General features: G+C 46.7%; 1 protein-coding gene across 1 annotated transcript in view; it reads right to left on the minus strand.

Annotated features, from left to right (window-relative positions):
* Positions 1 to 22,443, minus strand: part of EHBP1 (EH domain binding protein 1) — a gene marked incomplete at both ends in the record, with an annotated part of 202,604 nt that extends 180,161 nt beyond the window's left edge. The window contains one exon of the mRNA XM_079532785.1: positions 22,340 to 22,443. Coding sequence (XP_079388911.1) covers positions 22,340 to 22,443 — 104 coding nt within the window. The remainder of the gene's footprint in view (positions 1 to 22,339) is intronic.
* Positions 22,444 to 24,119: the final 1,676 nt, after the last annotated feature.

Consider the following 24,119-nt stretch of genomic DNA (forward strand, 5'->3'; position numbering starts at 1 on the left):
AAGGCCAGGTGCTGTGCATGACATAAGGACACTGGCTCCTATTTGCTATTCTTATTGCCTCCTTTAACATCTCTCTTCATTTCAAGCCTGGGAGAAACGTACAGTGAAATAATCTACTCCATTTTATATTCTATAATCTCACTCTTACAGCTTCTTTAGGACTGTTTGTTGGCTGCACTTGAGGCTCCTGCCATAAAACGCTGCTTGGCAACGAGCTCAAGCTGTTACACTTTGACAGCTGCCCATTCACCTGGTGCATCTGGCGTGTCAGGTTCTCTCCCGGTTGCATGCAGCCCCAGCAGCTGTGCTTGCAGAAAAAGAAATGCCCCCAAGCGAGTGCCTTTAAGCAAAGCCACTCAAGTGTCCGGTCTCCCTCTTGTCTCAAGGGAGACAGAGCTCAGCAGCCTGTCCCTCCCTGCTCCCCTCACAGCACAGCCCCGGCACACCGCAGTGCCCTGGCACTCTCAGGTGAGTGTCAGCACCAGCTACTAAGCGTGCACAAGGCACAGACATTCTTGGTGCAGTCTTTCCATATTCTCAGGATCTACTAACAGACTTCAAGAGCAAGTTTCCACAAGCTTTCATCAGAGGAACACTTGCAGGTAGAATTAACTCCCCGATTTAGCAGGAAAAACAAACAAACAAACAGACCTAACGGCCCATGACACCCAGCTAAGAGCCGCTCTGGTTTATGGGCACAGAAAGAGGGCAAGAGCTGAGTAATGGAGATAAGCTGCTCAGCCCTTTTCCATCATTCACCACAGCAAGTCCCTAACACACAAAAAAGTTTGACTTGGAGGACAGTCAGAGGGAAAAGGAAGAAGGGCTGTGCCAAAGCTACCTGGGCAGCTTCTCAAGGTAAAAAAAAACAAAGGCAAAGGGCTGTTTCATACAAGGCCTGCAGAAGAGTGATGTAGGCCACAAAAGCAGAGACATTACTGCTCCTTACAGACGCTGCCAGTGGTACCAGTGAGTGCCAGCTCACCAGGGAGCTTTGGCCAACACCCAATTCCGCAGGCAGGCAGCCAGCAGACACACAGCCTTACAGAGACCCTGGGAACAAAGCTGAGGATGCTACCTAGGTCCTGCCTCTTCCTACAGCTCCAGCTCAGATAATGACAAGCCCCTTCTCCTCTGCCTGGCTTTATCCTGTACATCCTGGAATCACAAGTGATTTTTCTGCCAATAGCACCAGATCACCTTCTAACATCAAACGTGCCACAGAAAAAGTGATGCTGTGCAATGGCTTCAGGGTTGCTCACATCTGCAGCTGGAGGCCAGACAGGAGATGACCCAAAAATATTTAAGCACAGAGAACCAGGCTGCCACATAAAGAGAGGTGAGAGCAAGAACAGCAATGCAAGAACATGACAGTTCAAAGCAGGACTGATCCACACCTGCACTCCTGCAGCACCAACACTTTCATTATCATAGAATCATAGAATGGCCTGGGTTGAAAAGGACCACAATGATCATCTAGTTTCAACCCCCCTGCTATGTGCAGAGTTGCCAATCACCAGACCAGGCTGCTCAGGGCCACATCCAGCCTGGCCTTGGATACCTCCAGGGATGGGGCATCCACAACCTCCTTGGGCAGCCTGTTCCAGTGTTCATTATGGGGTCCTTTAGAAAAGACACAAGGCTATGCCAAGTGTCTCAAAAATAAAAATAGAAATAAATAAATGAAGAAGCTGTATGTAGATGCAACACTCTTATTCTGCTGAAAAACTTAAGCACTAAACAATTGTCAAGTGTTGACGAGTGCCAGTGCAGGAATCTGAAAAAGCCTGGGTTTAAGACAACCAGAGATAGGCAGCAAAACACAGGCAGCCCTCTCCTACTACACAGGCACGTGCACCAGGCTGGAAACAGGCCTTACACCGTATCTGATGCTTTCAGACCATGTCAATCTGTGCCATAGCTTTGCTTCACATAGGCTGTCAGAGCCAGCTGGTGCCACAGTGCAGCTCTCAGGTGGGAGCTGTTGCACACACGCAGTTGACACCAGGACTGGATTTACTTCCCTGTTCTGAAGGACTCCTTCTGCCAGGAATACAAAACAATACATACACTCACACGAAAAAACAAGTTAGAGATTCCATTTACATGGAGAAGACGGAGCCAAGCTGATAGGAGAGCAGCAGCACCCCTCGTCCCCGAGGCTTCTTCTGCTGTGTATTTATTTTGTTAAGTACAGAGCACAGTGCTCCTTCAGCTCAAAGTACCTGAGAAATCCGCTTCCAGAGGTACCTTGCCAAAATAAAAAGAGGAAAGTGATCACAATATGGAGGCAGGAAAACTGGCAAAAAGGAATGGGGAGAGGAGGGAGGAGTAGAAAATATCCCAAAGGATGAACTTCCCTGTCGAACATCACATGCTTAACCAAAATCAACACAGTCATTTTCCTTACGGGGTTTTCTTCAAGAAAATCACAAATCCAACCATTTAGATGTATCTTCATGGAACTGCTTTACAAAAGAAGCCATGAACAATGTTCTCTTCCAGAATCTGTTCATTACTCTTCTATGGCAATATACGCACAACAGAAAAAGCCCAGCTCTTAACCAGCACATTTGCTGGAGGTTACTTAGCAATACCTCAGTGCTAGGAAATGGCCAAAACCAAATAATTCCCTTTGCTCATTTAAAGCAGCTCAGTAATATTTGATTGCGCAGACGTCTCTCCTCCTGCACATCATAAACCTGAGCTGCTCATTAACCACCAGGACAAGCAAATAAAGCTCCCTCCAAAGGGGGTTGAAGATCAGATTCAGTACTTTTGCTGTAAGCATACCTTGTGAAGTCAGAAATTGTTCCAAATACAAACCCCACTGTGTGGCAAGCTGAACAAATACCAACAGTCAGCTATAAAAAATGAAATCTGTATCCCGTGCATTTTTCTTTCCTTCAAGCCACTGGCTTTAAGACAGTCCTTCACTGAGCTGCAGCACTTTTTTGTGCACTTCACAACACAGACCAGGATACTTCTGGTAATATTTATTGTATTATCTACAACTGATAAGAGAAAATTACTCAGCAAAACAACGAAGAATGTTATGATTTCCAAGTATGTGGCTCAGGAAAGAGCTTCACCATAGCCCTACAAACTAAGTAAATAAAAGGAGATTAAAAACAACAGATTGACATCTATAACTTAGAAGCACGTCTGCTTTTCCCAATAGGTGGAAGCTACAATTCTGCTATCTTCAATTCTCCCATTACAAAAACTGAGAAAAAAATAAAAAGAAATGCTAGATCTAGACTTCTCCATACCCACAAGTGTTTAACAAGCTACTGGATACATCCCACAGACTGGAGAGAATTACACCATCAGATCTTCACCTTATATGCCATCAGACCTTCACCTTATATGCCACAAATTTTACTGATTGCAATGGAGGCTGAGCAAGAATCAAGGTCTTCTGGGGTTCAGTCTGATCATTACGGGAAATATCTGGCACAGTATTTTGATTACAGAACTCTCCAAATATCATTTGTGAGAGAAGGACATAAAAGGTATTAGTCTGCTGTTAGCTCTTGTTTTGCAAGTTTGTTTGCAGCATAAACAGATAACACTGGCCAGGACAGATGCGTATTTTTCCACCAAGCCTATGATTTGGTTTTGATAGCAGAGGACTACAGAAGACTTACATTTAGCATCTGTCCTTGGAAAAAATCACAAACTTGAGCTATGGTGGCTGAAGCCGATGGCAGGACCAACTCCTAACAGTGCTTTGCTCAGAGGGCAGTAAATGCATATCAGTACTTGTTTGCAACAAGGTATCATCGTGTTTAACTGCACCCAGCCATCCTTGCATGCTTGCGATGCACAAAGTCCATTTCTGATGTACACAGACACACACACAGCCTGTGCTCCGGCATCCAATTGCTCACACTGGGTTTTGCTTATGGGATGGAGGGAGCTGGTTTTTCCTCTTACCATGTCTGATTAGAATGGCATGAATTATTACAAGCTGCTAGATTAGTCTTGTGAAGCAAGCATAAAAAGCGTAATTAACAAGAGAAGCAGCAGTGTTGGCACAATAGCATGCAGATGCACCTATTGAAGGATAACAATAATTAGTTGGAGCACTGAAGGCGAAGTGCTTCTGAAGTTAAAGTACTTCAGATAAGATTTTGATTTTTTTTTAACCTTTGCCCCCCCTGCATTGCGCACACCAGCACAACCAGCACGACGTGTGAAGCTGTCAGTAGAATCCAGTCCTCCCACCCCACCGGCACTGCTCTCTATCTGACTGTTGGAATGTTATCAAGGCTCCTTAATGGCCTCTAAAAAAGTAAATGCCATCAGTTCTGCACTGCCATTAATTTGGGATGAACTTTACTTTTTCCTCATTTTACAGTTAATTAATTTGGAAAGACTTCTTTGCAGCGCAGCCTTCTGCACTGGGTCCTATACCGTGCAGTCTGTGTTACCATCAGGCAAGGAACTCATCAAGCAACAGCTTACTGCAAGCTTTGTATTAAAGCTTCCTGCTTCAGAATTTCCTGTTGGTCACAATCAATGAAATTCCACAGCTCTGGCAAGTCGAGTCACCACCAATGTTTAAAACAGACCTAGAGATGCTGGGAAGAATGATGTAACATGTTGACACATTTGCCAAATTAGCCATGCTGCTGAGTGAAGATACAGCAATGACTGCAACAGCCAGAAAGTTGATAAGAAAATAAAGATGGTATGCAGATAAAGCACACCCCAGCTACCTGTAGGATGAAGCACGTTGTTAGATGAAGCTCTGCATTTCAGAATAGGGTTTGGGGTTTACTTTGCCAGCCTTCCTTAACCGTTATAGATTCTGCCTGCCTGCAATCAAAACATCTCTCTGCCATCCAGGTATCATTCAGTGTGATCACACAAGATGCTGAGATGCATCCAGTGGCAAAGTGGGCCCCAGGGGATCACACACTCCCCCTGGAGCTGCTGCAGGAGGCCCGGGAGCAGCCCCAGGCACCACCTATGCCAGCTCGCATCTGCAGCACCACTGCAGTCTCCCAACCAAGTGCAGCACACTGCCTACACTTCAAGCGTCTGAAAGAAGACAAAGATTGCTCTCCCTTCACTGTCACCACCTTACTGTCGTAGTGAGGCTGAGGAATTTCAAAAAAGCAGTCATTTGAACAGGTACAGCAAGGTGACACCGGCTGAGATCCCTTCGGTTCTGCATCTTCACTTTGGCATCCAACTCCTCCTCCATTTCTTCCCACCAGAGGCCTCTAGGTGTGTTTTCAAAACACAAGCAGATGAAAACCTATTATTTTTAGTACCTATGTAGCTAAACTGACCAACATCTATAAGACTTCTACATCTCAAAATTACGCGTTTTGAAAGAAGCTGTAGTCTGGCTTTGCTTGGTTAAAAAAGAACAAAGTGAGACATTGATTATTTCAGAAGCACAGTGAGAGCAATCGAATCTGCATAGCATCTATTTACAAGGCTAAACATGGAATGTGCAGCATGTAGGGCTGATGACTCGGTTTCCTTAAGCCAAATATAAATGAAGTCCGCAGAACAAGCTGGATTAAACAAAGCCCAAGTTCTTCCATTATTCAGAACAAGCGACAAGGACAGATTCAGCTTCATTTTACAAGGAGTTATCATAGCAGAGAATCTTGAGCAAAACAAACTTGACAGGACTACATCGGAAAATCTTTTCTTAAAGCTTTTTTCAACAGAATTTCACACTGCAGAATACCCAAAGAGACCCACTGGAAATTATTTCCTTTACCGCCCTGTCTGCTTTAGGCAGACATGTACTCTTACACCACACACACTACCATCCCAGAGCCTAGGAACACCTCCCAGCACCCTGCAACAAAGCCCACCCAAAGCCTGCTGGAGAAACCAGGCTCCCCAGCCACACCAGGGCAGAACATTACAGCACCCAGCTCTCAAGCTCAGGCTCTGGGCACAACTTGCTGGGTCTCGGTCCAGCGGGGCTGTGCAGACACACCTTACACATTCAAAACAAATGTGTTGCTTTAGAGTGCAAAGCTCACATGGCTCAGATCTCTCAGGTGCCTGATCTTATATGGCTGAGTTTTTTGTATTGTTTTGTAGGTGGTTTTTTTTAACATTCTTTTTCAGAGCACATATTCCTCTACATTTTAACAGCAATGAATCCACAGTTTAAAAGTTTTTGGTTTCCAGTGGGTCACAGCCCCGCCAAGTGCAACATGGTGTGCGCAGGCTCTGCACAACCAGCCCGTGCAGCCCACCTGCTCCCAGGCCGTGACCAACTCACTGCCTGCTTGCCTGTAGAGCTGGGGCCTGCCAGCTGCCAAGCCAACAAACACACGCTCATTTGAGGTCCAACACATTTTCACCTCAGACTTAACAGCAGGTTTGGAAGCTGGCTTAACAAGGTGAGGCACTAGAATCATCTCTCTGCCTTGAAAGCCAAGCACAGGCCTTCACACAGCCTCACCGCCCCACGCTCTGCTACACGGACACAGACGATCGATGGTGCCTGCCTCGCTCTTTGTAAGTACCCGTGTTTACTGCAGTGTAAAACAATCACATATAGATTAGGAACAGGAACCAGGGAAACACATTTTCAGCAAATTTAAGCGAGCAAGCCAATTATTTTGAATGCAAATTCCAGCTCCGATTCTCAGTCAGCACACTGCCCTCAGAGAGCCTTCAGGCACTACACATCCGCCTGCCCCTCAGCTCTGATCCTGCTCCAACACCCACATACACCTCCTCACAAGCTGAAGGCTGAACCTCCATGTGACAGCATATGTGTTACTGAGCATACGCTGAGCTATTACATTCTATCCCTTCTGATTTGGAAGCATTACAAATATAAATGCTAGATGTGTTCTCATAATAAGCGCACAACTGCAATGAAATTGTCTGACACCTGGTGTCAAAAATGCAGCCTGACAAAAAAAATCAATGCACACATTAAACAATTGATTTCCATACTAAAAGCATGCATGAGACTTCAGATCCTGTCACAAAACAGACACTCTTTTTATTATCTTTTTTTCCTATTGCAAGTAGCGTTCAGACAGAAGGATCTGCAACCTGCAGTCCATGAGACGTGCCATTCCAATGGCCATGTCAGGACTCTGACAAAAGCCTCAGAAACATCTGCATTAGTGCATCCATCTTCCTCCTCTCCTTGCAACCCATAGGCTCATCCAGAGGACAATGACAGCTCAGTGTGTGCAGGTACGGATGCACCTTTTGAAGCTCCTTTCTAAATGGACAACACCAGGGTTCTCTTGTTTTGCTTTTTAAGGCTATGCTTTGGATACAAAGCAACTTCTCTATTTTGAAGATGCAGAGAACCTGTGAACACTCCATACATTTCTGAGAAGGCAGCAGGTGCAGAGCTGCAGAGGCCCGAGATTTCAGGGTTTTTCTGGAAGATAAAGTTCACATCACCTGCTTCAGGTGCACAGATGGTGGCACTATGATGCTCACACTGTCAACAGAGGAACTGATACCTACAAAGAGCAAATGAGCACTAAGGCAGCAGCAGCTATTCTCCACAGTACTTGAAAGTTTGAGAAGCTTGAATACATACTTGAAGCTATAAAGGCAGTGCAAACTCTTAATTTACACCTCTAAAGAGAAGTGTATTGCAGGGCTGGGTGGTGCAGCCCCAGCATGGAGCAAACCAGCAGGCAGATCCACAGTGTGCGGTGTCCGGCCAGGGGGCAACGTGGGGAGTCTGTGTGACACAAGCTCGTGCTTGGCTGTCTGAATGATGATTTTATCGAATCCTGAATTAATCTGTATCTATTCCGAGCTCATGCACAATGAGCTCTCCAATTAAAGGCTCCTCATCTGTCATCAACCTCCTTTTGCAAATTAATATCACAAAGAAAAAAACAGGGGGAAATGAAAACGTGGCCCGCCATGCTAGCTCCTTTCCTTGTCTCTACCCAGCAGCTCACATTTCACCAATGTTGTCAGCCATGACAGACAGAATAAGAGCCTTCTCCCAAGGAAAGAGGTGCTGGAAGATGCAACATCAAGCTGCTCAAGCAGCTCTGACCCTGGCATCACCAATGAAGTGGCCAACAGGCTTAAAGCCAGCTGCCCTCCTCGCAGTCCTGCTCCCAAAAAGGAACTCACCTCCTCCTGTCCCTCTGCCCCAGAGGCACCAGCCTGCCACATCCAGATGCAAAACTGGAGATAAAAGCACCACAGCCACTCACCAGATGCTGATCCTCAGCAGCAGCCACAGCTTTAAAATGTCATGGATAGACCTGCAACCTTGCCATTAAAATGTGACTCCAAACAACATCTCATGTCTGCGCACTAAAACCCCAGAAGCCTCTATAAACCGTATGCCAAGCTTAGTGCCTCCTTCAAAAGGCAGAACATGAGAATAACCCAATGTGATACATTCTGCAGCTGAAAATTACATATGGATAATAATCAAAATTAAAGGTGTGATACCCTTGCATGTTAAAAAAAAAAAAAAAAAGAGCATTAATTATCCGTTAAATGTCTGCATATTGTTTCGGAGGAACAAGCGTAGGCCATTAGAAAGTGGCACCACCATTGCCCATGAGACACCTATTTCATGTTGGTAGCCTCTCTAGAACTGCTCTGGGAAGGCACAGCCAAAAGATGAGGAGAAAAGTAGGTATGGCTAAGTAACTCTTGCAAAGACTACAAATTTAGAGCAACTCCTGCTCAATCTAATTAAGTGGTCATGTGGCTTCCAAGCTGCCTCCTGAAACAGAAGTTCACACCAGATTATAGAAGTCCATCTCAAAAACAACACCATTTACTTCTATTTATGCATCACTGTTTCTTTCATCTAGAATTGTACATCCAAAGTCTAAAAATCTGTCTAATTTTTAGGGCCTGAAACTGACGGCGCCCTCCAGAAGCCCAACCAGCCCTGCAGCCACACACCGCTACCAGAGCAGCACGCTCCTTCACACTTGGCTTTTCAGAGTAGTTACCTATTATCCAGCCTCTTCCTTGGAAAGCACACACTTAGCTACTAGTATCCAACAGGAGGACATCCCTCAAGGCAACAAAGGTCCTTCATGCCTTCAGAATCTTCTGTGATACAAATTGTAGCTGTCTTTTCCTCCTGTTTCTGATGGAGATGCAGTGACAGCACCGGCACCGACTGCTCCCAGGCCCATTGCTGAGGACTCTGGTACCCATCACACACAAGGTTTGTGACTGAGACCCACTGGCATGTTGACCACCACACTGTCCTTCCCCTTCCTGTGCTGTCACAGCAGGCACTATATACATAAGAACCACAAAAGCTCAAATCCAATGCCCAGTTTTGTGCCAGCCTGACAGCTGCTCAGTAAGCTGATGGGTCCTCGCACAGGGCAGTTGTAATGTAACATCTGCAGCCACAGAAGAGACTCCTGGACGCTGTCCAGGCTTTTTATTAAGTGGATTTGGTGTCTTGCAGGCTGGATTCTAGTCTTGTACCATTAAATGAGGCAAAGGGATAAAGAGACAGAGTCCCTCTATCCCATAGAGCACATGGCTTAAAAGATTAAATAATTTTGTCTCATCCTAGATTTCAATTTTATTCTAATTTAAAATTTTTTTTATCTGTAAACACAAATGTGTCTGGTGTGAAAAGCTGTTCTCCTTGGGAGCAGAAATGGGAACAGAAAGGGAAGGTAGGTTGGTTCCTGGAACAAAACACTCTTAATCTCACAAAGTGCCATGAGGCATCCACTCCAAGTAAGAAACAAAGCCTCTCACAATCAATGAGACACCCAGCAAAAGGCAAAAAAAAAAAAAAAGAAAACAAAACACCCAGCAGTGTGGGATGTGGCACTAAACGAGGGCAAAAAGAAAAATTATGATTTAAATATTTCAGAAGGGTATCACCATAAATGAAACGAAGACTAAGTTAAATTATTAAATCTCAATTTCGACTCTAGATGCATTTGCTTAATTAGGACCAAAGAAGCCTAGCGAATAAAGACTTGCTCTATAAACTAACCATCAAGGGAACAGGAATCAATTTCTGTAGCCCAGTACTGCACACAGAGCACTGAGGGGGAAAAACAGTTATGTGCAGCGTCATCAACTCAGACAATAGCAATGTGTGGGCACCCAAACCCCGTGGATTCTGCAAAATAAGATTTTCCACATATTTCAGCATACTTGACACAAAATGCACTTTCACATCTTTAAAAGAGGCAAGGCTTAAAAGCTGAAGCCTGCAAAACTCTATCGTGCTTGGTTCCAGAGCACTCAGCTTGGATACTGGCCCTCACCAGGCTGGCACCACAGACAGAAGTGCAAGTCCCTGCTCCACCACAGGAGACCTTCCAGAGGGCAGACTCAGGAACAGTAAGGTTGCCTTGCAAACCTCTCGACTGCCTGCACTCAAACCACAGTTTAGCTTTATTGTGCACTACAAGTCAGCCCTCCTCGACTTCTCCAGTTTCTGAGCACAGATAAGAGCTTACACAGAACACTTATCTCAGCGTGATCTGTTAGTTTAACCATGCCTCTTGGGCTCTGACAGATGCGTACAGGCCTTGCTCGCTCTTCCAGCTCAACACACAGCTGCTGCGCAGCACTGACACCTTCCTGGTGGCTTTCCTTCCCCTGCTATCCAGCAGCTCTCAGCAGAACGCAGCCCAGACAAAGGCAGGACCACAGTTAGATGAGCAGAGCCACCTGAACTCCCAAGGGGCCCAGGGACATCTGCTGCCCCACAGACCTCTGAGCAGCAAGAGGGCAGAGGCAGCAGAGCCAGCAGGACCACAGTCTCACATCAGACAAAAGGGCTGAGAGACAATCAGAAAACGGATGCTGGCTCCCCTCTTCTCCTCAGCATTGCTCTTACTTTCTTTCTTACCTTTCCCAAGAAATGGACAGTGACCACAAATACCCAGAACTTCCAGAAGGAGCACCCAAATCAGAGGGGGAAAGCTTCAAGCAATCACCGACAAAACAACCATAATGTGAAGACAATACACTGCAACCTTGACTACGTAAATAACCCCATTTCTAGTGAACTACACGCCCACCTGTATCTTCCACCACTGAAGCATTTGTTTTCTGTACAGCCCTTGTCCTGAAGAATCGGCCAGCACCAGACTGACAGCCATGGCTGACTGCACGTGTGACAACCAGAGCCAGAATTTCTGCTCTTCTTGACCCAACTCTGAGTGCTTCTTCTGGGTCAACCTAAAATATTTCAGATGTCACAGCTGCCACCTTCTCTCTTCTTGCATTTAAATTACAGGACAGATGGACTGAAGAAACCAACAAGCAAAATAATAACAGCAAAAGTCCTGTGTAGCACTGTGGCATTTTTTCAGGGTAGGAAATAAAGTACTATTTTAGCCCCAGCAGTCACATTCCCTCTCCTACAAGCAGTAGTTTTGAGGACTGATGTTGTGGATGAGTTATGAAAGAAAAAAGCCATCACCTAAAATCCAGACAGGGAACAAATCACAGAATAAATTCTGCAGTAACACAAGAGGAAAGCAAAAGTGGTGTCAGTAATTCTAATCCAGTCTGTGTATGCACAGTCACCAAGCTCAAGCTGAATATTCCCACAGCTCTGATGGAACCCAGTAATGGTAAGCTCACATCCTGCACTGTGGCAGCTGCCTTGGTGGAGCTGCAACCAGGCTCCATCTCACCTGCTTTACACCCAGAAGTCTTTACAAGTTCCTTTTCTTCATTAGTGCTTCAGTTTACACAAACACTTCTGTATTCTTGAACCGCTGTAGTTTGAACCGTCAGTAGGCCTGTCACAACTGTTTGCAAGTGGATCTGACACACACAGCACCAGTTCCCTGAATTCCTTGCGCTGCAGCCATCAGCATGGAGCCTTTCAAGTGCAATTACGTGCTTCAGGCACACCCTGCTTCCACCGAGAGGCAGCCCGGTCCTTATGGTTGTTGTCACTCTGTAATATCTCACCACCGCTGGATAAAACACGTTAGCAATGCCGACCCAGAGAGGATGTACTTGCCTGCCAGTACAAACTACTTCCTTCCCCCCATCCTGGCGTTTATCCATTACAGACACTCTTCTCAGAATTCCAAGTCACCCAAAGGAAAACAGAGAGCAAACAGAGGGTGCTCCCCACGGCCAGAAGCTTACTGCAGGTCCTGCACTGCAAACAGCAGAGCTGTGGGGCCAAAGAACCCTTGTGCAAAGAAATTCTCAGTGCTCGACAGCTATTTCTGCACAGCAAAACGCCCCGTCAGTTGCTTTGTGCCGGTACCACAGAATGAAATGCTGCTGTCTCCTGGCCTTTAACAGCAGACATAAATCCTACTTGTAAGTCATGGGGGATGTAAAGCTGTAGGACAGCTGACGGAAGATGATTTGTATGTGCAAATTATTGAGTGATAGAAAAGATGACTTGTCTCCAATTACACAGAAGCTGAAATAAAGCACAGTATGGAACAGGGACTTTCTGACTTGTGCTGCTTTCACCATTAGACCACAGTCCCCATCAATATGAGAAGCAAAAAGGACTTTATCCCTGCCCCCAAAATCAACAATACCTGCACAGAAAAAGCTTCAAAGAACGTATGAAGTCTATTCTGAGCAAATGAGGGCGCTGAACTGACCAAGCTACAGTTATTTGCCTAATGAACAAAAATTACTACTTAGAGAAACCAACAATTTACATAGCCTTGCAAACTCTTACTATTTTCAACAACACAACGCAACTGTTGGCTACACGTGGGCAGAAAGGCAGTGAACAGTGTGCAGTTTCTTTGCTAACTTGCCTAGGGATAGAAAAAAATACAACTCCCACAGCTGCATATATACAGAACCAGCTGCCCGGGCTCAAATGAAGACATAAATCATCCTTTGACAATTAGCTCAAAAAAATATAAATATTCTTTCCTTTCTGTTGGTGTGCACAAATGCAGTAAATCATAAGAAAATGGCAGGATGGCTTTTGTGTACACTGCACTATTCCCTTTGCACATCAGCCACCTGCAGAGTGGCACGTGCCACCTATATGGAAAACAGCTTGCACAGAGATCTGGTACAGAAACAGAACACAGTGACAAAGAGTGATGTGCCGCTTTGAAGACACATGGATTTGAAGGCCATACACACACTGTGTGTTTATTTACAAAGCTAGAAATCTTTCTTCAAATAGAAAATGCAATAGGAGAGCACCTTTCAAATGCATTCCAAGGGTTTGCTTGTGTTTTGGTTTTGTTAAATATCATACACTATTAATACCAGACTTTTCCTACCTATGTCTTAAAGGTAGGAATGTTTCAATTACACTTTTTCACTCACCACTGGAACACTTTAAATTTAGATTTCTTTTCAACTGAACGATCGTTGCCATTGATGTTCCCCAAAAAAGGTGAGCCTGTAATTAGCATGGATCAAGAGAAGTTGTAACCTCTCTTTTAGAAGTTCTGAAAGAATTGTGACTCTTATGAATTATGAAAGTGAAACATGAAGACCAATGTTTGAGCAAAGCTTCATTTTATTCACAGTTGGGCCGTTGGTGACAGCAGGGCACGTCTCCAGATTAAGTACTTCTGTGCTGCTCTTTCCTGCCTAAAGGAACAATAGGTGCTGTTTGACATTGACTGCAAAGGCACGGTGAAGCTATGGAGCTGCTGCACAGATACTCAAGAGTTCACCTACATATGAGCATTGCTTGCTCAGCAAAATCAGGTCTGAAAGCTCAACAAGACAAAAAATCAGTTTTAGAGTGGAACACTCTACAAACGTCTCTGTGTAACACAGAGTGATGAACGGAAGGAACCCAAAAGAAGGATGAAGTCCTGGGCTGCACATTGCAACACGAGATACTTCACTGATTTAGCAGTGCAGAACGTGGCTGTAAAGCAAAAGCAGATTTGTAGCCCTGCATTCTGTAGCCCCCCACAATACACATGGGTAGACTGGATTTGCCCCCTAGCAGCTACCACCACTATCATTGGCAGCACCCAGCCTTTCCTTCCTCTTGAGAAAGCTCAATAACACGCAGCTGATTTCAAATAGGCACACCACATCTTGAGCTATACATCTGCACATTCTACACATGGAGACATTCTCCTCTGTCATGTCTTACCAGCTTCCAGAAAGATCTTCCTCTGCTTTTAACTTGTTTTGCTGCGCGAGATATTCAGCATAAAAGGTAGCTGAGACCTCAGCAATGAAACACATGCTAACCAAAGAGATGATGCTGGCAGAAATGCAAGGCGGCTCCACGGCTTTTCGGCAAATTACTTTTGCTCCACACATGGGTTCCTTCTGTTTAGGTCACTGTTTTTGCATCTCCAAACCAAAAGATTTGCCTTGTCTGCCCAAATTCCACACAGGCACACCAGAAGACACTCACTTGGGCAGAAAAGCCTTACATTCTGCTCCTTACTGCTCTGCCTGCCCACCAGCTCAGCTCACAGCTCATCCTTTTCATCGCTGAGGAGCGCTGCAACAAGTAAACATGCCATGTAAAAAACAGCAAGGACAGCCATTTCTGTAGGCAACAAACAAGGAAACATGATCTGTCACAGAAAACCTACGGCAACCCTAAGCAAGCCTGCTCTGTGCCCACCTATTTCCCCAGCTCCAAAGGAGTTGGGCAGAAAGCCCCTTCTGTGACAATAACAAGCAGCAGCTTTCTCCTCTGGGCCCTAACAGGACTTTGTCAATCATAAAAGATACAGACAGCTCTCACAACAAGGTGGACATAAAGAAGTTACAGCAGACTACAGTCCTACCACAGTCAGGATTATCTTTTCCCCAATTACAGTTTGTTGACGTTATCATTAATTGCAAATCAAGCAAGCGCTCTCCCAACAGCTGTTGCTAAAACAAGAAGTATTATTCTCTATATTCTCACTTCTCCAAAATTTATTTCAGACAAAGTTATTCTGCTCACTGCAGTCAGCACTTTTTCCAGGCTTGTGCACCATAAGTACTTCATTGGGGTCCACTCCAGGCAAGAGGATTGAACCCAGAGGCAAGAATGTCCACGTTCCTGCATTCGGCATGTGGCACTATGAGAGGAGACAAAGAATGGCACTGCCACCTGCCATGGCACCATGAGGGACTAAAGCAGGCATCACATCCCAAGCACTAGATGCTTGCAGTTCTGCTGCTTTGGCTGCTTGCACACTGACTTCTCAATTCTCTGTCAGAAAATCCCATGATTACATCAGCCACTATTTGCTATATGAAAAAAGAACCTGTAGGAAAGAAAATAGCAGCTCCTTTACTATTTTAAAACTCTGTCTTGGAATTCTGAAAAGAGAATTCAAAGGCAATAGAGCTCAAAGCAGCTATCTTCTAACGGGAGAAATGGAAATGGTTTTAGCAAGAAAATGAATTGCAAAAAGCAGAGCTTACCTTCCACAAGGAGACCCTGTTCTACACATACAAATCCCAATAGTGGGGGTGAGAGCACCACCACCAGATGCATTTAAAAGAAAGGATCTTTAATAAGCATTAGCAGTAAACAGGAATGTCCTAAATTTGCCTCAGCGAGATTCTTAACGCTTTTTGTGGTAAGAGAGGAAGTGGTGAAAAAAGGGTCAGGACTTTCCCATTCCTAAAATGCTCTTACATGCCAAAGATAAAAGAACACAAGGGGAAGTTTTATGAAAATTCATTTGTTTGACTTAAAAGAAATGTATTCCAAGTACTCTATCCAGCTAAGATCTGCATTTGAAGAGAAAAAGAATACAAAAACTTTGTTCTCTTGCAACTTTTTCCACAGCTTTCCTACTGTTTGGGTTACCAACAGGAAGAAACAAAACTGCATTGGTTTTCCAGGAGATGGCAGGTACACCCCGAAGGAAACTACAGGCAAACAGGTAAGAAAAACGAGGCCCAGCCAGCCAGCAGCAGGACTCCAGAGCTGTAAGGACGTCAAGGTTAAGCCCTGCACCAAAAAACTACAGATAAATCAGTAACAGGTTGGGCTGGAACTGTACAGACTGCTAAGTGAGATCTTTGCTGGAAGAGAGAATTAAGCTGTTTTGAGAGCTCTTTTCTGCTTTTTTAAATCTCCTCCTTACGTACTGCCACAAAGGGATTCAGAGTTTACCTAACCAGCAGTCACTGCAAGTAAAGGAAGTTCACAGTGCATGCCGAGTGGCAGTGCACCATGTGCTGCCAACTGCATTCAAAGGTCCAGATTCTCCAATTACTTTGTTTAATACAGCTTTTGCTATTAACAGTCCTGGCTACGCAAACATCTTCCCAAGGGTAGCTGAGAGGGCAAAGTCAGCTTATGACACTGGATGTACTTAAGGCCAGGCTGGATGTGGCTCTGGGCAGACTGGTCTAGTGACTGGTGACCCTGCACATAGCAGGGGGGTAGAAACTAGGTGATCTCTACGATCCTTTTCAACCCAGGCTATTCTGTGATTCTCTGTGGAAGCACAAGCACTAATATGTTATTCTTGGTGCACAAGACGGCCAAGGAGGCCACGGTCTTGAGGCATCAGGCAGCACAGGCACCAGAACACACAGCCAGTTTATGCTGAAATTAGTACATAGCCACAGAGACAGCAAAGCAGCTGCAGAGCCTGGCCATAGCTTCACAGTAAGTCTCAAAAAGTCTCAAATAGTACAATAGCGAAATAGAAATAAAAAAGGACCCACAATAACAATAAGGGACAAGGACACCTCAGCCCCAGAAAGCCTTGTGAGGCACAGCCCTAGCCACCACCATCCATAGCTGCATTTCTGCTAGTGTTAGCACAAGCCTCACCCACAGCTCCCAAGTCCCAGCAATGCCTTTTAGGTGCCAAAAGCCACAAGCATCCCACACCTCAACTGCCAATACACAGAGCCTTCCAGCTGAGAGGCTCTGATGCACTTACACAAACTGTACACAGAAATACATTAGTCAAATAAGGAAAACAAGAGGAAGAAAACAAGGCCTGCTTTATTTACTGTGTGTAACTCTCAGAGAACAGAAGCTCAGCTGAACAGCCGCTGCGTTTTGGAGCCCACCATGCAGCACCCAGAGCTGCCTGCAGAGCCGGCACCCACACCAGAGAGCAGCACTGGGACACTATGCAGAGCATGCCATCATGGCATCCAGGTGCACGGATCTGGGAGAGCCCCCCAAAGGAAGGCACACAGCCCCATTCCCACTGAGCCACCCAAGCAGAACGCTTTCACTGGGGAAATTGAAAGATTTGTTTTGTAAGTGTTTCCTCAGATTTAGTCAACCTTATCAGCCTCCTCTCCTTATTCACTCCGTGCTATGAAAGGGGTTTCAGCTCTCTCCAACCAATTAAAAACTAATTGAAGTAACAGACTGGCACTATACAGCCTGAGACTGAAGATTCAGCTCAGCTAAGGCCTACACAATGTCATAATATTTCATTTTACTTAACCTCGTAACACTGGAAGAGCTCAAAAGGTTATTCACAGCAATCCAATCCTGAAAAAATAAAATAAATCTTTATTCTAGCTCCAGTCCACTGGGTTCAAAGGAACAGTGCACATACCTTAGTGCGTGCGTGCAACAGTGCTGCAGGAACACAGCCAGCTTCTGTTTGTTTGTACAGCTCTGCAAAGAAGTTAACTAAGTGCACACACACACACACACACACACACACACACACAGCCTCTTCTCAAAAATAAAGCTTGTTAGAACTCCAAGGCAGGGTATTTTATTTCTTCATGGAGACATCCTCATCCCTTTAAGTGAATGAATGGCAAGCCATTAAGATGGATTTGTCCATGCTTGGCTATAACCTAATCTCTTTTGCTTTAGACAGTTATTTTTGTTATTACTAGGATGGTAAACTAAGTCATGGAACTGCTGGAAAGAATTCGGTCTCTCAAAGGCAAATAACAGTCTGAAGATGTATTTATGATACAGTTGGTCCTTCCACATCAAGAAAAAACTTCACGTCTGGTTCTCCCAACGTAGCCTGTTAGGAACTGCACACAGAGCTCCCAACCCTGCCAAAGGGCTGCTGCAAATAGGAAATGGGTGTAAATATGCAGCATTAACAACATGAGAAATACAGCAGGAAAGGATCTACATATACTCAATACCCTTCCTATTAAAGATGTCTTCACTGCACAAAATACAACCCACAGTTTAGATGAGAAATCCCTAATTTGTAGTCCATGGCACTGACATAAGGATATAAAAGGGGTTTGCTGGCCAGCTTGGTAAGGTAGGAGAGAGGCAGACACTTCAAAGGAAATCTACATTTCTGAAATGAAAGATTTTCTTCTGGGTGTTGAGAGAGATGCAAGCTGGCAGAGAACTGCATTTGCATATGGAAAGTATGTGTGCTCTAATTGTCTGCAGGAAGAAAGGGACTGACCTCCAACACAGCTGGTGGTAAGAATTTGGAAAAGAATCACTTGGAAAGAATAAGCTTGATATACAATTTAACCCCTCAGAAAGTCCTCAGGAGAAAATTGGATACAAATTAAGAAAACAATAAAACCTATTTGCAGATGGGGATTATTTAGCATGGGATTAGAGATCTAAATCAGGAGCGTGAGGACTGAGTGCATTTTAATTGAGGAGAAAAGCTATAAAAACCAGGAGGAAGGGATTAAAAAACCAGGAGGAAGTGTCTGATGCTTTCTGCGCACACGCTGTATTGTCAGGTACACTCACACGGCCAGTGCCAATCCCATCAAGAGCTCACAACAGCAAGGCCACGGCAGAAACACCGGTCTCAGGAAACACAGTTCCAAGCTCCTGAACTCCTCTGCAACATCTCTCTTTGTGCCGCACGTTTCCATGTGATTGCCCTTAATTAACAGCACTTAGGTGCTCACAAAACTTAGCAGCTACGCAAAGCGAGGCAATGACCCCGAGCAGGCAGCCTGCATTGGCTGCTAAGCACGGAGCTCCCGGCGCCCGCAGCAGGAAAGCGGGGAGCAGAAGGCAGGCAAGCTGGTGTGAACCGAGGAATCTCAAAAAGCTCCTCTCCCTCCCAAACGCAGTGCACGCCAAATGTTGAAATTCCTGCAGCATCCAGTTATGAAACTACAATAGAAGAGAGAAACAGATGGCCAAAGTCTTTAGGAAAAAAAATGAAGCATTACTTCATTTGCAAAAGAGAAAGAAATGTATTTGAAAATATCGAACCTACTTCAGAGCATACCGATTTGGTACAAAAATAGGTGACTTACTTTGTGAACGTGCAGCCTGCCTTCAGTTAAAGCAGCATCTAAGTGAGTTTTAACCCTCTGAGCACCACAGCTCCATGTATTTCAAAGCACGATTTAAAGCAAAGCAATTCATGTAGATGACAGGCGTTTCACACATCCTGCAAGGGAGCATCGTATCTTTACACATTTCCACCGGTTTCAAGCAGCACCTGCATCCAGGGAAGTGGTTTTCCTACCCACAAAAACACATGGTGACAAGCACTTATGAAGAACTCAGAAATGAGGCCACACTACACCTGAAAGATCCTGCTGAATCCGTGACTTGCAAGATACCCATACAGAGAAATAAGGAAACACAAAAGCCACCCCCAAAGAGTCCATGAGTTCAGCCATACAAGGCTGATCCAGCCCTGAATGCTTTGCTTCCATGCTCTGCTCCTTGAAGCCAGGACTGCCATGCTGGCTGCAAAATCCCACGCTGCCCCAGCTTATCCCAAGAGTCAGCAGAGGATGACACACTCCAGCACCACCAAGCAAGAGCCTTTCAAAAAATCAAGTGCTTATATGATTAATGCAAAGCATTACGTTTTCACAGGAGCAGGGCTCACTAATCCATACTAAAGACCCAGGCTGCATTTATTTATTTATATGAAGCACAAGGCTCTATATGAACTAACTGCTCGATTTTTCAAAGGTACTGAGCTGCTACAATAATTAGGGCTGGGTCAGAGAGAGCAGCCAGAATGCCATGGAAGCAACTCGGTCCTGCTAATTACCTGAAAATGAAGCTTTTCTAATGAAACAGCGACAACACCGGGCAGCCCGTCACAATCTGTGCCCCCAGACACTACCAGTGGAAAGCAGTCACCTGAGAGAAGCTGCCAACAAGAGTAAGAAACGAGAGACAGCAGGGATTGTCAGCCTATGCAGGAGAAATGCTGCTGCTCCTGGAGGTGATGCTTTTAAAGACTGGAGCAGCAACAAGAGAGTGGCAGTGACCTTCCAAGCACACGTTTCTGAGCTGCTCTGAACACTAAGCAAAAACATTCCAAGTCAACACAAGTTCAGAGGAGCCAAAAAGCACGACAGCTTCCCAGGAACCCACCTGAGGCTGCTAACTGTGCACGGGCAGCTTCGAATGTACGAGTTGCTTCCCAAAGTCAGACCAACAGAACCCTAACAGCAGAGAGCAGCTCAGAGCACGCAGCCTGGCCCAGCCGTGCACAACCTCGTGCACAAACGCATCTCAGTTCAACTGTGTTTATGAGTGCATTGTCATTTCTTTTAAAGTATCAATGGAGCATTCTTTTCCTGCAGAAACACTGCATTGTCCAAATGCCAGTACATTAAAATAACTCAGTGCTTACCACATTTTGATCCAAATACACTTACAGCGTGGAGCTACAAACACAGATGATAACTCTGATGCTTAATACATGTTAGGAGTGCTTTCAGTGAAAAGAGCATATGGAGTTCATTTCTCCCTTGGAACTCACATGTTTAAAGAACGTTTTTGTCAAGGCTCTCCAAACAAGAGGAAACAGAACAGAAAGCTCATAATCAAATGATTGTGTGAATGATGTTTTTCCCCATTGTTTTTTTTTCCTAGAATTCATCCACATTTCACCACCATGCCTCTTTCCTCACAACCAATGCAAGCACCAACCCTGCATGTTATCATCAAAGAACACGAAGCAAAGACTCAGATGGACAACTTCTAAAATATACGTCAGCTGCATGTCTGAGGTTATGAAAGGCAGTATCACTACTCAGCGTGCTGGGTATTGCTAGGTGGTCACTCTATGATGGAACAAGAAGTTAACTGTTTCTAAATTAATGAGACTGCAGCCAAACTTGTGCATGTGACTTTTTCTTGAGTGAAATGAGGTTGCAGATTCAATCTGAACATTCATACTTCAGTATTGAAGCGTTCTGCACACTCACAAGAAAAGAGTACAAGTGAAAATGAGAGCAAAAAGAGGTGAGTTGGTGTGAAGAATAAATAGAAGATGAAAAGCCATAAAACATTACACGCACAAGTACTGAAATAAACCTGATACAATCACCATGGAGAACTCCTGGGCCTGAACTGGATGGTTGGTCACCTGAGATGACCATGCCAGCCTCTTTCAACCTTGACAATATTTTTATTCATAAGTTTGTTCAGTGAAAGAAAGTTCAAATTCCAAAATAATTCTGTTTCTTGATCATCTATGGAGACACTTTAGGCTAGCAGGTAGTTTGTTAGAAGTAAACAAACAACTAAGCCAGCGGTGTTTCTTTAAGGCAGAGCAGCAAGCAGCCTTCCAGCACATTTGACAGACATTTCCAACACCGAGAAACAGAATTTGAATTTGTAGAGGCAATTACTCACAACCAGCAAAGGCAGCCAATGCAAGGGCCAGCCTTGCCAACAGGATAAAGCAAGTATTAGGAGGAGGCTGCTAATTGTTTCAGGGCAGTTTGAACACCTCTGTCCAGAAGGACAGCAAAGTACTTTCTCCATGCCCTGGTACTACAGCTCACACTGATGCGAGGAATTACAACATCCATATTCCAAAGATATAAAAGCATTCACGTACTTGTATAACGGAGATATTTGCTAGCAGACTATAAAAGCTGTTTCCAGTCTTCCCCATCAGATGCACTTAAGTTCATTTTGCACAGGAAGCAAGACATGCTTGTGCCAGACCCCACAGTTAATATAACTGCTGTCTAGTCAGCTCCAAAGTCATCCAACTGGACTGCTGCAGCACGAAATTCCTGTCCAACTAAACAAATACCTTCAGACAATTCCCAAGGATCCATCTCTCATCTCTTTCCTTTAGAAGATGGAAATGAAGGAGGAGAGATGAGACATTCTCGAGTAAAGGAGTCAAAATCAAAACCGGATGACAACACCACCATGCCCAGGGCTGATCCCAAATGCCTCAGCCAGCTAAGGGCAGCATCAGCAGGGGACGTTCAGCCCTAAGAGCAAGCTGCAGGTCAGAAAAGGACTCTTGGAAAATATCTACAATATAAATAGATGAATAGCAAAAAAAAAACCCACTAAGCTACAGGTGCCGAGCTCATAAGTGCACTGTCCCACACTGTAACATCAAGCAAAGAAAATCACAACGCATAACAAAACCAACAGGTCCAAAATGCTGGTCCCCAGAGAGATCACACACTGCGAGCAACACGCAACGGGCAACATCCTTCAATTTCAGCATCAACGACTCACTCCTCATCAGCGCGAGCCACTTCTTACCATTTTTTAGTGCACTCCACCATCAGCTCCTGGTAAGAGGCCACAAACTGGAACTTGGATGCATGTTTCCCAACACGCTGCAGTCTTTTCCAAACTGAAGCCATGACGGCGAGAAACACCAGTGCTGTGGCACAGTCGCAGGAACACCAAAGTAGGCGTAAGAGCGTGCGTGCTCAATGCTAGCAGGTTTATATACAGATGCGGGAAAAACAACGCACAAGAAGCTCGAGAGGATGTCTACAACTCATATTCCACCTCTCCCTTCTTCACGGTAGAAAATCCCAGCGCAGCTGAACGGCTCATCACTGTCCAGGAGCAGCATGCAATGGGGGCTGCAGAGCGAGCGAAAGATGCGAGGAAGTTCTCTCATGGAGCCATCGTCATTCCTCACACAGCGGATGGCGTGGAGACTGCAGGACCGGGAGACAAAAAGGCCGGGGAGGAGGCAGGTTAGCAGGCAGGTTACAAGGCAGCGCTGCCATCGCTCCCAGCACGGAACCCTCCGCACGAGGACCACAAACCACACCACGTTTGCATCGACGGACCCCATCCCGTCACCCCGAATAAATGCATATATTTATACCGCTGCAGCAATTTCAGGAACGCAAACCGCGAGCCCGTTCGGAGGCGTATCAACGCGACCTTTTAGCGGCACCGCCACCGCCGGCAGCAGCGAGCGGAGGGGCCCGGCGGCACCCCGGGAAGCGAGGCGGGACGCGGGGAGCCGCCTTCTTTGTCTCCGCGCCGATGACAAAAGGTGTAGCGGTCGTGCCCCATCGTCGCACCCTCAAGGCGGAAGGCGCGGGCAGGAGGGGAGCGCTAAGCTCAACCGCCCGGCTCGGGGAACGATGAGGGCGGCCCCGGCCGCTCCGCCGTCCGCGGGTGGCCCTCCGTCCCGGCCGAGGGAGGCGGCGGCCGGGAGGCGCGGCGGCGCGGAGCGCTGCACCTGGCGGCGGCGTTCACCTGCGGCCCGTCGGAGCCCCGCTTCCCCGCCGCGCCCTGCCGGCCGCTGTCAGCCCCGCGCCCCCCGCAGCCGTTCGCCGACAGCCGTTGGATTTAAAAATTAAAACGCCGCCGGCAAGGAGCGCACGCGGGGCGGCGGGGAGCGGGCGGGGAAGGCGCGGGGCGCGGCGCTCACCTGCAGCCGCTCCTCACGGCGCTCCCCGGGCCGGGCGCCGGCACCGCGCGGCGAGCCGAGAGGCGGCCCCGCCGCTGCCCATCGCCGCTGCGGAGCCCCGCGGCCGTCCCCGACTTCCCGCTGCGAGTGCCGGGGTGCGCGTCGCCTCCGGCCGCCTCGCGCCCCGCCGGCCGGGCAGCCCGCGCGGGTCCCGCCGCGCCTCACGCCGTCACCATCGCCCTCCCGTCGGCGCCGCGCCGCGTCTCGCCTCGGCCCGGCCCGGCCCGCCGCCCCTCGGCCGGGCGCGGCCCGCCCCCACCGTCCATTGGCTGAGCCGCGCGCTCCGCGCGAACCATTGGCCGCCGCTCCGCGTCGATCACCTGCGGGCCGGAGGGGCGATCCTCGCGCAGCGGGGAGAGCGAAGCTGTGAGGGGAGACGGTGCTCGCGAGCCTGCTCTCCTGAGCTCCCCCCCCCCCCCCGTCAATCTCTTTCCCATTGGCTTCGGTGCCCGAGGAGGAGGGGTCGCGCGGTAGGAAAGGCCATTCATAGGCGAGCTCGGCCGCCCGTCAGCGCGAGAACGCGCGGCGATTGGCGGAGGCGCTTCCTAAAGCAGCCAGGTGGGCGCGGCGGGAGCGGCGGGCTGTCACGGAGGGGGCGTGGCG

The sequence above is a fragment of the Tetrao urogallus genome, assembly GCF_951394365.1.
Source record: "Tetrao urogallus genome assembly, chromosome: 2".
In the NCBI taxonomy this organism is placed as follows: Eukaryota; Metazoa; Chordata; class Aves; order Galliformes; family Phasianidae; genus Tetrao; species Tetrao urogallus.